This window comes from Kogia breviceps, chromosome 7, assembly GCF_026419965.1.
Source record: "Kogia breviceps isolate mKogBre1 chromosome 7, mKogBre1 haplotype 1, whole genome shotgun sequence".
In the NCBI taxonomy this organism is placed as follows: Eukaryota; Metazoa; Chordata; class Mammalia; order Artiodactyla; family Physeteridae; genus Kogia; species Kogia breviceps.
The window spans coordinates 18,170,729-18,183,982 of NC_081316.1; the positions used below are offsets into that span (position 1 = coordinate 18,170,729).

The following is a 13,254-nucleotide window of genomic DNA, read 5'->3' on the forward strand; positions in this document are numbered from 1 at the left end:
AGGAAACACCACCGCCGTTCTTGCTGCCTGACGGATGAAGAAGCTGAGGCACCGAGGGGCCAGATGGCAGCGACCAAGCGAGGAGCCGGCTCCGGTCGTGCGCTTGCGCCCAGCCCCAGGTCTCAACCACCAGGGGCCTTTCTCGTACATCACGCTCGGCTTTTTATCGTGCTTTGTTTGTTTGACTCTTCTACCTGTCTGCTACCTATCTAGACTATTTTCGATGACAAGGTGAGGCCGTGCTCTTTATAAAGCGGTGCTGGAGCAACGCGGAAGGCGCCGCGGCAGCCCCCGTCCTCCCTCTCCCCTCACAGGTGAGCAGTGGGGATCCGGTCAGCACCAGAGCCCTGGAGGTCCCCATCGCTGCAGAAGGGCCTTTGCAGTGAGGCTGCTTTGCTTGTGTGCTTTTACTTTTGACTGAAGCACGAGGGATGGTGGACCGTGATGAATCTGAGCATGTGTGAGCCCCGTGCGACCCCCACCCAGACCAGGTCAGAGGACAGTCCAACCTCTCCCGTGCCGAGGTCCCTCATGACTCCTCCCCAGTAACACACCCCTGAGGGAACCTCTATTCTGACTGGGATTGCTTTAATTTTGCCTGTTCTGCAACTTCATCTAAGTGGAACCATTTGGTGTGTATTCTTTTCCATCTGGCTTCTTTCATCAGCACCGTGTGAGATTCTCCGGGCTGTGGCACAGAGCTGTGGGTCTTTGTTTTTCATTGATGTGTGTCACCCGTTAGATGATACACCCCGACAGATCTATCCATTCTACCACTGAACACACGGCTTGTTTCCAGTTTGGGGCTATTATGAATAAAGCTGCTGTGAACATTTTTGTACAGGCCTCTGGCAGACATGTACACTCATTTCTAGGGGCTCTATGTTTAGGAAGGAACTGCTGGGTCACAGCACATACAAAGGTTTAGTTTTAGTAACTACTGCCAAACAATTTTCCAAAGTGCTGGTACCAATTTACATTCCTACCAACAATTTACATTCCTACATGAGAATTCCAACACTTTTTACATAGAACTTTTTATACTTTTAATTGCAGACAGTATCCTTTACCCCTGAAGAAAAGGCTACTATATCGAAGCTTAGATGCAATTGAAGCTGTGGGTCTGCCTGTATCAAAATGGATATTTTCAACTGATTTATCTATAATTCAAGAGGCAAGTTAAAGTATTTTAGAAAAAATAAACAGACCAACCATGGCACAGTATGAGAGCCTCTCGTCTACAGGGGATGGCCCTCAGTTTCCCTGGGTAAGTGAGAGGGCACCAAGACGTGGCCCGAGGAGGTGGGCTGTGCTCCCTTCTCTGGTGATCTTTTGTGCCCACAGGAAGGGGTGAAAACTGCCCCTCCTGCATTTAGCTTTCAGCAGGCAGCTTGCGGGGCTCTCCAAGGTGCTTGTCTGCCCCCTTGATTCTCCCTTCACCGGGAAGCCAAAGAGAATAAAAATCAGCCTAAGTGGGCTTCCCTGGTGGTGCAGTGGTTGAGAGTCCGCCTGCCGATGCAGGGGACACGGGTTCGTGCCCCAGTCCGGGAAGATCCCACATGCCGCCGAGCGGCTGGGCCCGTAAGCCATGGCCGCTGAGCCTGTGCGTCCGGAGCCTGTGCTCCGCAACGGGAGAGGCCACAACAGTGAGAGGCCCGCGTGCCGCTAAAAAAAAAAAAAAAAAAAAAAAAAAAATCAGCCTAAGTAATGATGGCCGAGAGCTTTCACCCAGATTTCTTCACACAGTGGACCATCTCCGCCTTTTCAGACTACACTCTGTGAACTCAGGCCTATCTGCTGCATAACACAATCCAAATTTCTAAACCCCAAATCAAGACAACGTGGAGGAGGACACTCTACGGAGGCCGAGGAGGAGAGAAATGTGGACGCGGGCCGTGTGGCTGGGCCTTCGGGCGTCGGCGGGCAGGCACCGGGGCTTCACCTCCAAGGCCGATCCTCAGGGAAGCCACCAGGTCACGGCCGAGCTGATCGAGCCCCTGGAGCGGCTAGCGCTTGTGGACTTCGGCAGCCAAGAGGCCGTGGCACGGCTGGAGAAAGCCATCACCTTCACCGACCGGCTCCGCACCGTGGACACGGACGGGGTGGAGCCCAAGGACTCAGTTCTGGAGGACAGATGTCTGTACCTGAGATGCAACAACGTGGTAGAAGGCAACTGTGCTGAAGAACTACTACAAAACTCCCATCGAGGTGTGGAGGAGTATTTTGTGGCTCCCCCAGGTAGTATCTCTTGGCCAAAGCTGGACGAAAAAGAGCCCTCCTCACACCGCTGAGTAGCTATTCTGGGAAGGGGTGCCCTCTGAAAACGTGCAAGTGCAAAATGACTATTTTGTTATGAACACTCATGTTGCCACTTCCTTCAGTCACCTGAAAAAAGTGATGGTTAGGTATCTTTTAGTAACTAACTCTTTGAAGACAAAACTGGGAAAGATCTAGCCAAAATAAGGCAAAGAGTCCCTGATGCCAACGGAAGTAGAAGGTATTGCCAGTTTCCAAGGAAATGGATCAACTGTACTCACAGGCTGTTCTGTATGGAAGACTTTATCCCCTCCCCAAAAGACTGTCTACCGAACTGCATTTAAGTGAATTTTTCTATTTATGTAACCGTTAGACATTGTATCTGATCACTGTGTGACAACCTGAGTTGTCCTTTTCAGTTGCTGCTTCCCTTGACTCGAGCAGCCTTTCATCTTTACTGAACACCCTTAAATTTGTTCTTGGGTACCCACTTTGTTCCAAGCAGAGGGCTGGCTTTCTGCTAAGGTTAGGAGGCAGCTTTGGGAGGCGGTGGATATGTTTATGGCCTTCATGGTTGTGATTTCACGTGTGTATACTTAACCCCAAACTCACTGAGTTGTATACATTAAATGTACAGCTTTCTACAGGTCAACTGTATTTCAGTAAAGTGGTTAAAAACAAACAAACAAACAAAAAAAAAAACCACAACGTGGATACTTCCACGCTCTTAAACCAGACCCTGTGAGACCCTGCTGCCCCCTGAAGCGATCCATACGCGGGTGGAGAATAAAGGTCTTCTCCAGCTGCCGCGCTCACACAGCCCCTGGTCATGGTCAATACCGCCACCTTCAGGCATACGGTCCTATTTGATGTGCGCTCTTCAACACTTTGGGTTTTCCCAATACTGAAATTAGAAATCTGAGGAGATCGTTTTGTGAATATCCCCTGCACTTTTAAATGCTTTCAGAATGTATGTATTTAATGGAAATTTGTTACCTTAATGGCCTTAAACCGTTGGATTTCATGATGTAAATTGTTGCAACAATTATTACAATTGCAGTTGTTGCAAAAGTCCCCGCTTGCAAAGCAATCACAGTACCTGTGAATAAAACAACACAGTGTGTCAAAGGCACCGCTGCCAATAGTTGAAAACAAGCGTGCACACACCTACGGGGAGAGAGCTGGCCGGCAGGCAGAGTCAATGCAACTTTTAGTTACATGATCCTCCTCTTTATGTGAAAACTAGATCCACTGGGATGGTGCTCTCCAGTGACCAACACAGGAGAGAGAGACTCGTTAAAAATCATTGGTTTCATAAAATAGGCGTGTGCAGAATAAACAATTTCCTGGACAATGTCCGCTGGCGTCCATTGTCTCCTGCCCCTAATGCCCACCGCCCTTCTCCCAGGAACACTGTAAGCTGGTGAGCAAAGAGTCACTTTCCCATCAACCATCCCAACCCGGCTGAAAGCAAGTTCACCTCTCGGCCAGACCTCGCCTAGGAGAAAAAAACGAAGGGACCTAGAGGTGGGACCCTGGCCCAGGCTTTGTGTCACTTTCATTCCATGTCAGTGGTGGAGAAAGGAGGCATGACTGGGTTGGAAACACAGGTGTGACACGACTGCTGTCACACTGTGATAACACATGTCGTCCACGAGCAGCGTCCACAGGACAGCGTGCTGAGTAGACCCCGTTCCAGCACCTGCCCCTGGGATCCTGGAGTCAGACGGGCAGCGCCCAGCAGTTCAAGGGCAGTGCCGAGCACCTTCTCTGCTGCGTTTCCCTTGAAGACCACTCAGCGTTTATGACTGTGAACTGCGTTACATGCTCTTGTAGGAGCTGCTCTTGTGCTGTGCGACAGAGGCCCCAGTAGGCCTGAGGCTTACACCTTTTCAGTATGGGCGGGGGCAAGACACTTTCCTCAACTCCTGTAAAAACTCATGTAAAATATCCTGCTTGTAACCTGCGCCCTCGAGAGCCTTTGGGAGGCTCATCAGCCACTCCACAGCCTCAGCTTGTGACTAGCAAAGACCCACAGCGCTCTCTTCCGAGAGCATGATTCATTGAAAAGAGCTTCAAATGCAGGTCTAACATCAGCTCTGCTACTGGCTCCCCATGGTATCTGATCCAGGTTGTCAGTCAGCGCCTAGAGGCAGGAAGCCCTGGCACCTGACCTCCCAGGCTCACAGGGTTGCTGAGGGAAGGCCTGGCGTGCTTCCCGCACAGCGGGTGCCTCTGACAGAGTGCTGAACGAATGCAGGAGGGCCTCTGTGTCTGGCTATATGGTGGACTAGATGTTTGCAGAAACCTTCCTGCTACAGAGCTCCTGAGCACAATTATTTTAACATTTATTATTTTAATATTTTAAAATAATGTGTCAAAATGCATGCCAAACCAAGAGGAGAGTAAAGGAGATTGTCAGATGCGAAAAGATAAGGAACTGTGAAGCCAGACAGGTGAGTTCTGTAGCTGCCAAGTGTTGTCCTGGGTCCTCTGCAGGTCCTAGGGATCAAATGGGCCACTCCTACAGGAGCCACGAGACAAAGTCTGAGCTGTAGAAGGTGGGAGTTGGTTCCAAAAAACCCCTGTAAAGTGTGAATCCTTGAAAGGCCACCTCCCCACAAATCTACTTCACAGAAGGAGAGAGTGGAGACACAGCACTGTCTGAGCCACAGGTAGAGAACAAGGGGAAAATGTGAGAGTTTTTCCTGACCACTAGGATGGACAGAAGGGAGCGGAGACAATTACAGAAGATTCGGAGGCTGGAAAACAGAGGGGAGAGAGTTAATGGACAGCAGATTCAAGAACACTGAAACCTGAGCTAGCAAGAGAGAGTGGAGAAGCATCTCTGAAGGCACGAACGGGTGGTAGGTACCAAGCTGAAGTGGGGTGAAGGTGGCTGAAATTCTATTTAGGAGGTAGGGGGTCCCCAGGCTCCTTCCCTTTCAGTACCTGACTGCTCCTCCACCACCATGGCAAGAGACTGAAATTACTCTCTGGGGTAAAACAATTGAGGACTGGGGTATTCTAAAGAACAAAAGGGGGAAAGGTGAATCTGAGAGCCCCAGGTTTTTCCACTCAGCCCCTAGAATTCTAGCAGGAGATTGGAAAGGCCTTCTCTGAGGACCCACTAGCCCAAGAGAAAATATAAAGAGTCTGACACTGAGATTCCTCATTAGGTGGCTTGGTAAGATCACCCTACGGTGAAGCCACAGGGAGCAAGCTCCCACCAACGTACCAAGAGCCCCCTCCCTTCTGCCTTGTTCTTAACCATGAGCAGAGTGGCAGGCAAAGATCTGCAGACATTTTAGGGACTCATCCAATATGAAAGACAGAGGCCTAAAGAAACAGACTCTGAAGGGAAAAGAAAATGGGGTGGGGGACAGGGGGGTATCAACAGCCTTGGAAAGATTAAGAAAAGTTGTATCCAGGAAACAAGAAAACGATGCTAAAAAACACTCAGAGTACAAAAAATACATTATGTAAAATAAAAAAGTAATCACAGGGATGAAAAACTTAACAGCAGATAAGAAAACAGAACACACATACAAAAAAGTAAAAACAATAGGAGAAAGAAGAATGTAGAGGAGCATCAGAGGGTCGAACACTTATGTAAAAAATAAGGGTTCCAGAAAGATAGAATTTTAAGAATGAAGGGGAGAAAGTAAGTCAAGAACATTTCCCAGCACTAAGGGGCATGGGTTCCCAGAGTGAAAGGGACTGCCAAATGGCCAGAACAAGACACCACTCACCAAATTTCAGAGCACGGGGTGCAAAGAGAAGATCCCACAAGGTTCTAGAAAGAATAAAATAGGTTTCATACAAAGGGCAAGAAAAAAGTTCATAGCAACACTGGAAACTAGAAGAAAATGCAGCAAAGCCTTCAAAATTTTAAAGGAAAATTCCACTAGTTGAAAGTGGAAATCTCATTGTCCATCCAAAATGATCATGTCAGTGAGAGGACAGACTATGACATTTTTAGACACATACAGTCTGAAAACATTCTCTCCCGTCACTCTTGCTCGGGAAACTACTGGAAGACGTGCCGCACCAAAATGATGCAGTGAATCTAATGAGGAAGATAATGGAATCCAGGAGCCAGGGGGGTCAAACATGAGGAAGAAGCAAAGGAAACCCTGGGCCTGATGCTGGAGGGAGAGTCCAAGAGAACTGTGCAGCAGGCCTAGAAACCAACCACTCAAGGGCAGGATGGTGACGGCTGCAGGAAAGGCTTCCTCCAGACCAATTCACTGAGTACCTAGTGTGCTGGAGCATGTTGAGAGAATGGTTACACAAGGGGAGGAGAGTTAAGGGTTAAGTTAGTGTTAGGTACATTAGAAAACTGAGTATTGACTCAAGGGAAAAGGTAAAGAAGTGCAGGAAGAAAATTAATCAAGGCTCAGTAGTGAGTAGTGTTTTCATAGTCATAAAAAATAAATACTACTGATCCAACCAAGTACATCTGATGTCTGGGAACAGGACATGTGTGTGTTTGGAGGGGGGTTACGTGTGAGTAGCAAGAGGGAACAGAGCTAAATCTATATCTTTCGTGGCACAAATACAAGAGATCATGCCCAAACTGAAAAGCCAAGAAGTAGCAACACAAGCATGTTATTTTGATTTATGGAGGCAAATATTAAAAGATTTGGTTAAGGGTTAAAAGTTCCTGGAGATCAGAAAATAAGGAACAATTGTCAGGGAACTACTTTTTTTTGTCATAAGCCTTGTATAATTATTTGGCTCCTTAAACTATGTGCATGTGAGCTGGATAAAAATAATAACTAAATGAGGGCTTCCCTGGTGGCGCAGTGGTTGAGAATCCGCCTGCCGATGCAGGGGACACGCGTTCGTGCCCCGGTCCGGGAGGATCCCACATGCCGCGGAGCGGCTGGGCCCGTGAGCCATGGCCGCTGAGCCGGTGCATCTGGAGCCTGTGCTCCGCAACGGGAGAGGCCACAACAGTGAGAGGCCCACATATCACAAAAAAAATAATAATAATAACTAAATGAAAAGTCAGAAAGGATAAACTGAAAGATAAAGAAATTAGATCCAGATTCAGCATAAAAAGACAAAAAAGTTAAAAATATGGAAGAGAGATTAAAAGAAATGGTTGCTAGTTAGAGGGGCTCACGTATGTCTGATTAGCATTACAGGAGGACAGAAAAGAGAAAATGGAAGAGAAGTATATTTGGAGTGATGATATCTGTGAGTTCTCCAGAACTGTTGACAGTGGCGGATCCTCAGATTTCAGAAACCGAATGAACCCCAAAAAGGCAAATAAAAAGAAAAATTGAAGACAAAAAGAAATTTGTAAAAAGACCAGAAGAAAAGACATTACCTAGACTGACCACTCACTTCGTGTTAGAAATAGTGGAAAACAGTAGAATAATACCTTCGAAGCACTGAGAGAAAAACTGACAATCTAGAATTTTATACCTAGTCAAACTATGCTTACTCACCAAGGTTCAAGCTAGGCATATTTCTTTTCTTGCACCCACAACTTGCTGGGTGCTTTTACTTATTAACTCTGTCCCCTCTACTTTTTAAAACTTTATGTTGAAGATTTGTAACTGTGTATCACCGAACCCTCATTTTCTTCTTCCCCAAATGTTTCTACGCTTGCTGCTTATCCTTCCTCATCTCCTATTCTTTCTTTAACCTACTGCGCTCAGACCGTCTTCTCCATCCCCCTAACTCTCAAACAACCTCCTTAACCAGAAAGGCAAGGACCTCTTCGCTGCATTTACCTCTCAGCAGCGTGTGACACCATTATGCTCCAGAACCACATTCCCCACTTCCTATCAGACATTTCCACCCTATCAGACATTTCCACCTCCAACTCAGAGTGTCCACACCTTAACTCCTGACCTTCACCTTCAGCCCTCACTGTGCTCACTCTGTAGTCTCTCTCTGCATTCATGGTGTCCATCCACCCAGTAACATGACCCCTGAGTCATTTCTGACGATTACCTTTCTCTCTTTTCTCACATACCAAGTCTACTGATTCTGGCTCAGAAATGTCTTTGCTAATTTTATTCTTGATACAAGTAAATCACATTTGTTGTAGTTTTTTAAAATGTAAATAAGCAAAAAGGAAAAATTACAATCACCCAGAATCCCACTCCCTAGAGATGATCATTTGGCAAATATATTTCAGAGTTTTTCTGTAAAACTATACATATTAAAATAAATACATGTTGTTTGGTTACATATAATATATAAAAAAGATAATATTCTATACACTGTTTCAATGTGCTTTCATTATGTATCAATGTCAGTAATCAATGTGACAGCTTGCTTTCATTACTTATCAATATAATGTTATGAGTGTTAATATTACACGTAAATAGATTTACATGCCATTTTAATGACTGAACAATACCCCATTCTATAGTGGCATCATAATTTAGTTAATAATTCCCCTTATACTGAACATTCAGATCATTTTATATATTTTGGAATAATGAACAATACTACACAAGTGGCACTGGCCTCCTTTCTGTTCTGAGAACCGTGTACCCTCTCTCTCTCGCCACAGGGCCTTTGCACCTGCTGTTTCCTCTGCCTAGAATGCTCTTATCAACCCACTTTCAATCTACCTCTGCCCCCTCATCCGATACCCCTCTTGTCCTCTGGGAAGCTTTCCTGTCTGTCATACCTGGTCAGCTCCCCCTGTCACCCTCTGCCCATTGCTGCTCCTTTCTACCATGACCTCCACGTGTGTGATTGTTTTATTCATGTCTGTCTCCCCCACTAGACTGTGAGTGCTAAGAGGGCAGGGACCATAACTATCTTGCTCATTTCTGTCTTCCCTATTCCTGAAATCACAGGCATTCAAAAATACTTTGTGGAATGAATAAATGATGAGTGGAAAAAATGCTACAATGCGTATGTTTGAAATGTCTCTTAAATCTGTGGATTTTTTCTTCATTGCTACCATCTCTGCCCTAGTTCAGGTCATCATCATCTTTTTTTTTTTTTTTTTTTTTTGCGGTATGCGGGCCTCTCACTGTTGCGGCCTCTCCCCCTGCGGAGCACAGGCTCCGGACGCGCAGGCCCAGCGGCCATGGCTCACAGACCCAGCCGCTCCGCGGCATGTGGGATCCTCCCGGACCGGGGCACGAACCCGCGTCTCCTGCATCGGCAGGCGGACTCCCAACCACTGCGCCACCAGGGAAGCCCCATCATCATCTTTTGTCTATACTGTTGTGATAGCCTCCTAACTTTCAACTTCCTCCACTTTGCCATTAGTGTTAATTTCCTAAAACATATATCAGGCAAAAAGAAGCAAAGAAAAAGCAGTAATCAGAAAACACAAAAGTGGTATTGTGTATTTCTGGTGGGAATGTAAAATGGTGCAGTCACTGTGAAAACCCCGTAAGGTGTTTCCTGAAAAAGTTAAACATAGAATTACCATATAATCTAGCAATTCCACTTCTAGGTATACACCCAAAAGAAATGAAAGCAGGGACTCAAGCAGATACTTGCACACCCATGTTCATAGGCAGCATTATTCACAACAGTCAAAAGGTAGAAACAACCCAAGTGTCCATCAACAGATGAATGGATAAACACACGTGGTCTGTACATACAGTGGAATATTATTCAGCCTGAAAAAAAATAAAGTACTGATACATGCTACAACATGGATGAACCCTGAGAACATCATGTTAGTGAAAGAAGCCAGACTCAAAAGGACAAATATTGTATGATACCACTTACATGAGGTGCCTGGTATATGAAAACTAAGAGACAGAAAGTAGAACAGAGGTTACCAGGGGTTGGGGCAAGGGGGTAATGGAAAGCTACTTAATGTGTACGGAGTTTCTATTTGGGATGATGAAAAAGTTCTGGAAATGGATAATGGTGATGGTTGCACAGCATCATGACTGTAATTAATGTCACTGAATTATACATTTAAAAATGGTTAAAATGGTAAATGGTAAATTTTATGTTTTGCATATTTTACCACGATTTAAAAAAAGCAAGGTGCAGAGAGCATGTATGAAATGCTGCCATTTTACTGGGGAAAGAAAAGAACTTCAATAAATAAATTTTAAGACTTCAGAGGGAGATGCAAGAGGGAGGAGATATGGGGATATATGTACATGTGTAGCAGATTCACTTCATTATAAAGCAGAAACTAACACACCATTGTAAAGCATTTACACTCCAATAAAGATGTTAAAAAAAACAGCCTCCAAAAATAGGTGACAAATAATTCCACATATACCAATAATGAGACAAAGAATGCAAATGGATTTTAAAAGTCTATTAAAACATGGATTATTAGATTCACTTTTTTTTTTTTTTTTTTTGCGGTACGCGGGCCTCTCACCGTTCTGGCCTCTCCCGTTGCGGAGCACAGGCTCCCGACGCGCAGGCTCAGAGGCCATGGCTCACGGGCCCAGCCGCTCCGCGGTATGTGGGATCTTCCCGGACCCGGGCACGAACCCGTGTCTCCTGCATCGGCAGGCGGATTCTCAACCACTGTGCCACCAGGGAAGCCCTAGATTCGCTTTTTAAAAAGCCAACTATATTTAGATTACAGGAGACACACCTAAAATATAACTACCACACAGAAAGTATGAACATAAAGGGATGTTAGGGGCACAACCTGCTAATACGAACCAAAGAAAATGTGGTTTAGCAACATTAATATGAAACCAAAAACACCCAAATATAAAGCAAAAAGCAATAGGTTACAGAGACATATTTAACAGTTGATGGAATAATTCACAAAAAAGGTACAACAATCATGAATTTGTATAACCCTTCACTATAGACTCAAAATATACAAACTAAAATGGAATTATAAGGGAGAAATAAGCAAATTCACAATCACAGTGAGAGGTCTTAATGCACTTTTATCAAAAACAGATAAATCACACAAAATTTAATAAGCATTTAGCAGATTTAAAAAACAAAATTAACAAACTGGAGCTAATGGATAGGAAATGTATCTAACAGAGAATATACATTTTTAAGTTAATATAGAATATTTTAAAAATCGATCAAACATTAAGTCATAAGGAAGTCTTCATTAATTTCAAAGCATTGATCTCATATAGACCACATCATCTTAACATATTATAATTAAACATAAAAATTAACAACAAAAATGTTGCTTAAAAAATATATATACACACACATATATGCATACATACATATCTGGATACTTTGAAATGTACACCTATATAAGTCATGAGGTGAAGAGAACATTATAATGAAAATTACAAAATATTTTGAGTGAATGACAATGAAAGTAGCACCTAACTCTTGGAGGATGTAGCAAAGCAGTACCTACAGGCAATTTATAGTTTTAAATGCATTTCCTCAAAAATCAAAAAAGATTGGAAATAAATAAGCATTTAACACAAAAAGCTAGCAAAACAGAGAGTAACATAATAAAGGTATGAGGGAGAAAATAGTAAAGAGTAAAATTTACTATATTTCTGAAATAGGAAACAGAAAGACTAGCAAGAAAATAAAACCAAAAGTTGGTGCTCTGAAATGACTGACAGAACAGACAAACCTCTCATGAGACTGACTGAGGAGGAGAAAAGGTACAAATAAACAATAGCAGAAATTTAAATTAGAAAAATTTAAAGGCTATAACTACAGATACAGAGATAATTTTTAAAATAATAAAAGAATATATGAACAGGGATATATTAATAGACTTGAAAATTTAAAGAAATCAACAATTTTCAAGAAAAAATAAAATAACAAAATGAACTCAAAAAGAAACACAAACTTAGAGAGAGCAATAAGTACTAAATAAAGTGAATGAGTAATCCATCTCATACCTCCACTCCAGCCCCCAAAGACGCCAACCCAGAAAGCTTAATGCACAAAGTTTAATCCAACTTCAAAGAACTAATAAGTTCTACTTTGCCCAAACTTTTTCAGAGGCTAGAGAAAAGGAAGAGGGTCCAGTGGGAATGGGCAAGACTGCTAATGCATTTTATCAGGCAATTCAGCACTAAAACAAAAACCAAACAAAGAAAATATGAGAAAGGAAAATTACAGATCTATCTCACTCATGAAAAAGATACAAAAATCCTAAGCAAAATATTGAAAACTGAATCTTGCAGTACATACAAAAGATAAAATTAGTACATCATGATCAAATTGGGTTTAATCCCTGGTCTACAAGGGTGGATGACCATTAGAAAATGTTGTAATAGATCAAACTGTAAGATTAAAAGAGGAAAACAATCTGATCATTTCAATGAATGCAGGCAAAAAGGCTTTGATAAAATCACCACTCATTTATAATAAGAATTTTAAAAGAAAACCTCTTAGGAAACCAGGCATAGAAGGACACTTCCTTAGCTCGAAGTGGGCATGTGGCAGAGAAGGACCCACCCTCCCCTTACTCTGCCCCTTGACAGCAACTCTGGTTGAGCATGTGGTCAACTCCGCTCCATTTCCACCCCACTTCCCAGCTTCCTACCCGGTATGGTCTGACCACATGACTAGGTTCTGGCCAAAGGGATACGAGTGGAAGTGACTGTGGCAGTTTCTCGTTATGCCTTGGAAGGTAAGGAGTGTGCCTTCGCCCTCCTCTTCTTCTTCCCCAGTGGGTGGAATGCAAATGTGAGGGTGGCAGCTGGGGCAGCCTTCTTAGCCCACAGAACCGAACCACTCACCTGAGGATGGCAGAGCAGCTGATAAAGGAGGTGGAGACACTGATAGTGATCAGTTGCCCCAGAGCCCTGAAATGGTTGTCATTTAGAGTCTTTGAAATAGTGTCTAAGCATGTCTTCTACCTACTACAGAGCATCTCTCAAAAACCTACAGCAAATATCTTATTTCGGGCAGGGTAAGGGAATTTTAGAAGTGTTTCTATTAAAATCAGGAGCAAGGCGATGCCAGCACCAGCACTTCTCTTCATCACTGCACTGAGGTCCCAGCTAAGGCTATAAGGCAACGAAAAGGATGAGACAGGAAAAATACCATAGTCCTTCTTTGCAGGCAAGATGACTGTTTAAA

At 43.9% G+C, this 13,254-nt stretch overlaps 1 protein-coding gene and 1 pseudogene across 1 annotated transcript in view; one reads left to right on the plus strand and one right to left on the minus strand.

Annotated features, from left to right (window-relative positions):
• Positions 1-13,254, minus strand: part of TESMIN (testis expressed metallothionein like protein) — a 39,821-nt gene that overhangs the window by 5,028 nt on the left and 21,539 nt on the right. The window contains exon 4 of the mRNA XM_067037778.1: positions 3,253-3,355. Coding sequence (XP_066893879.1) covers positions 3,253-3,355 — 103 coding nt within the window. The remainder of the gene's footprint in view (positions 1-3,252; positions 3,356-13,254) is intronic.
• On the plus strand, positions 1,881-2,308 carry LOC131759875 (glutamyl-tRNA(Gln) amidotransferase subunit C, mitochondrial pseudogene; annotated as a pseudogene).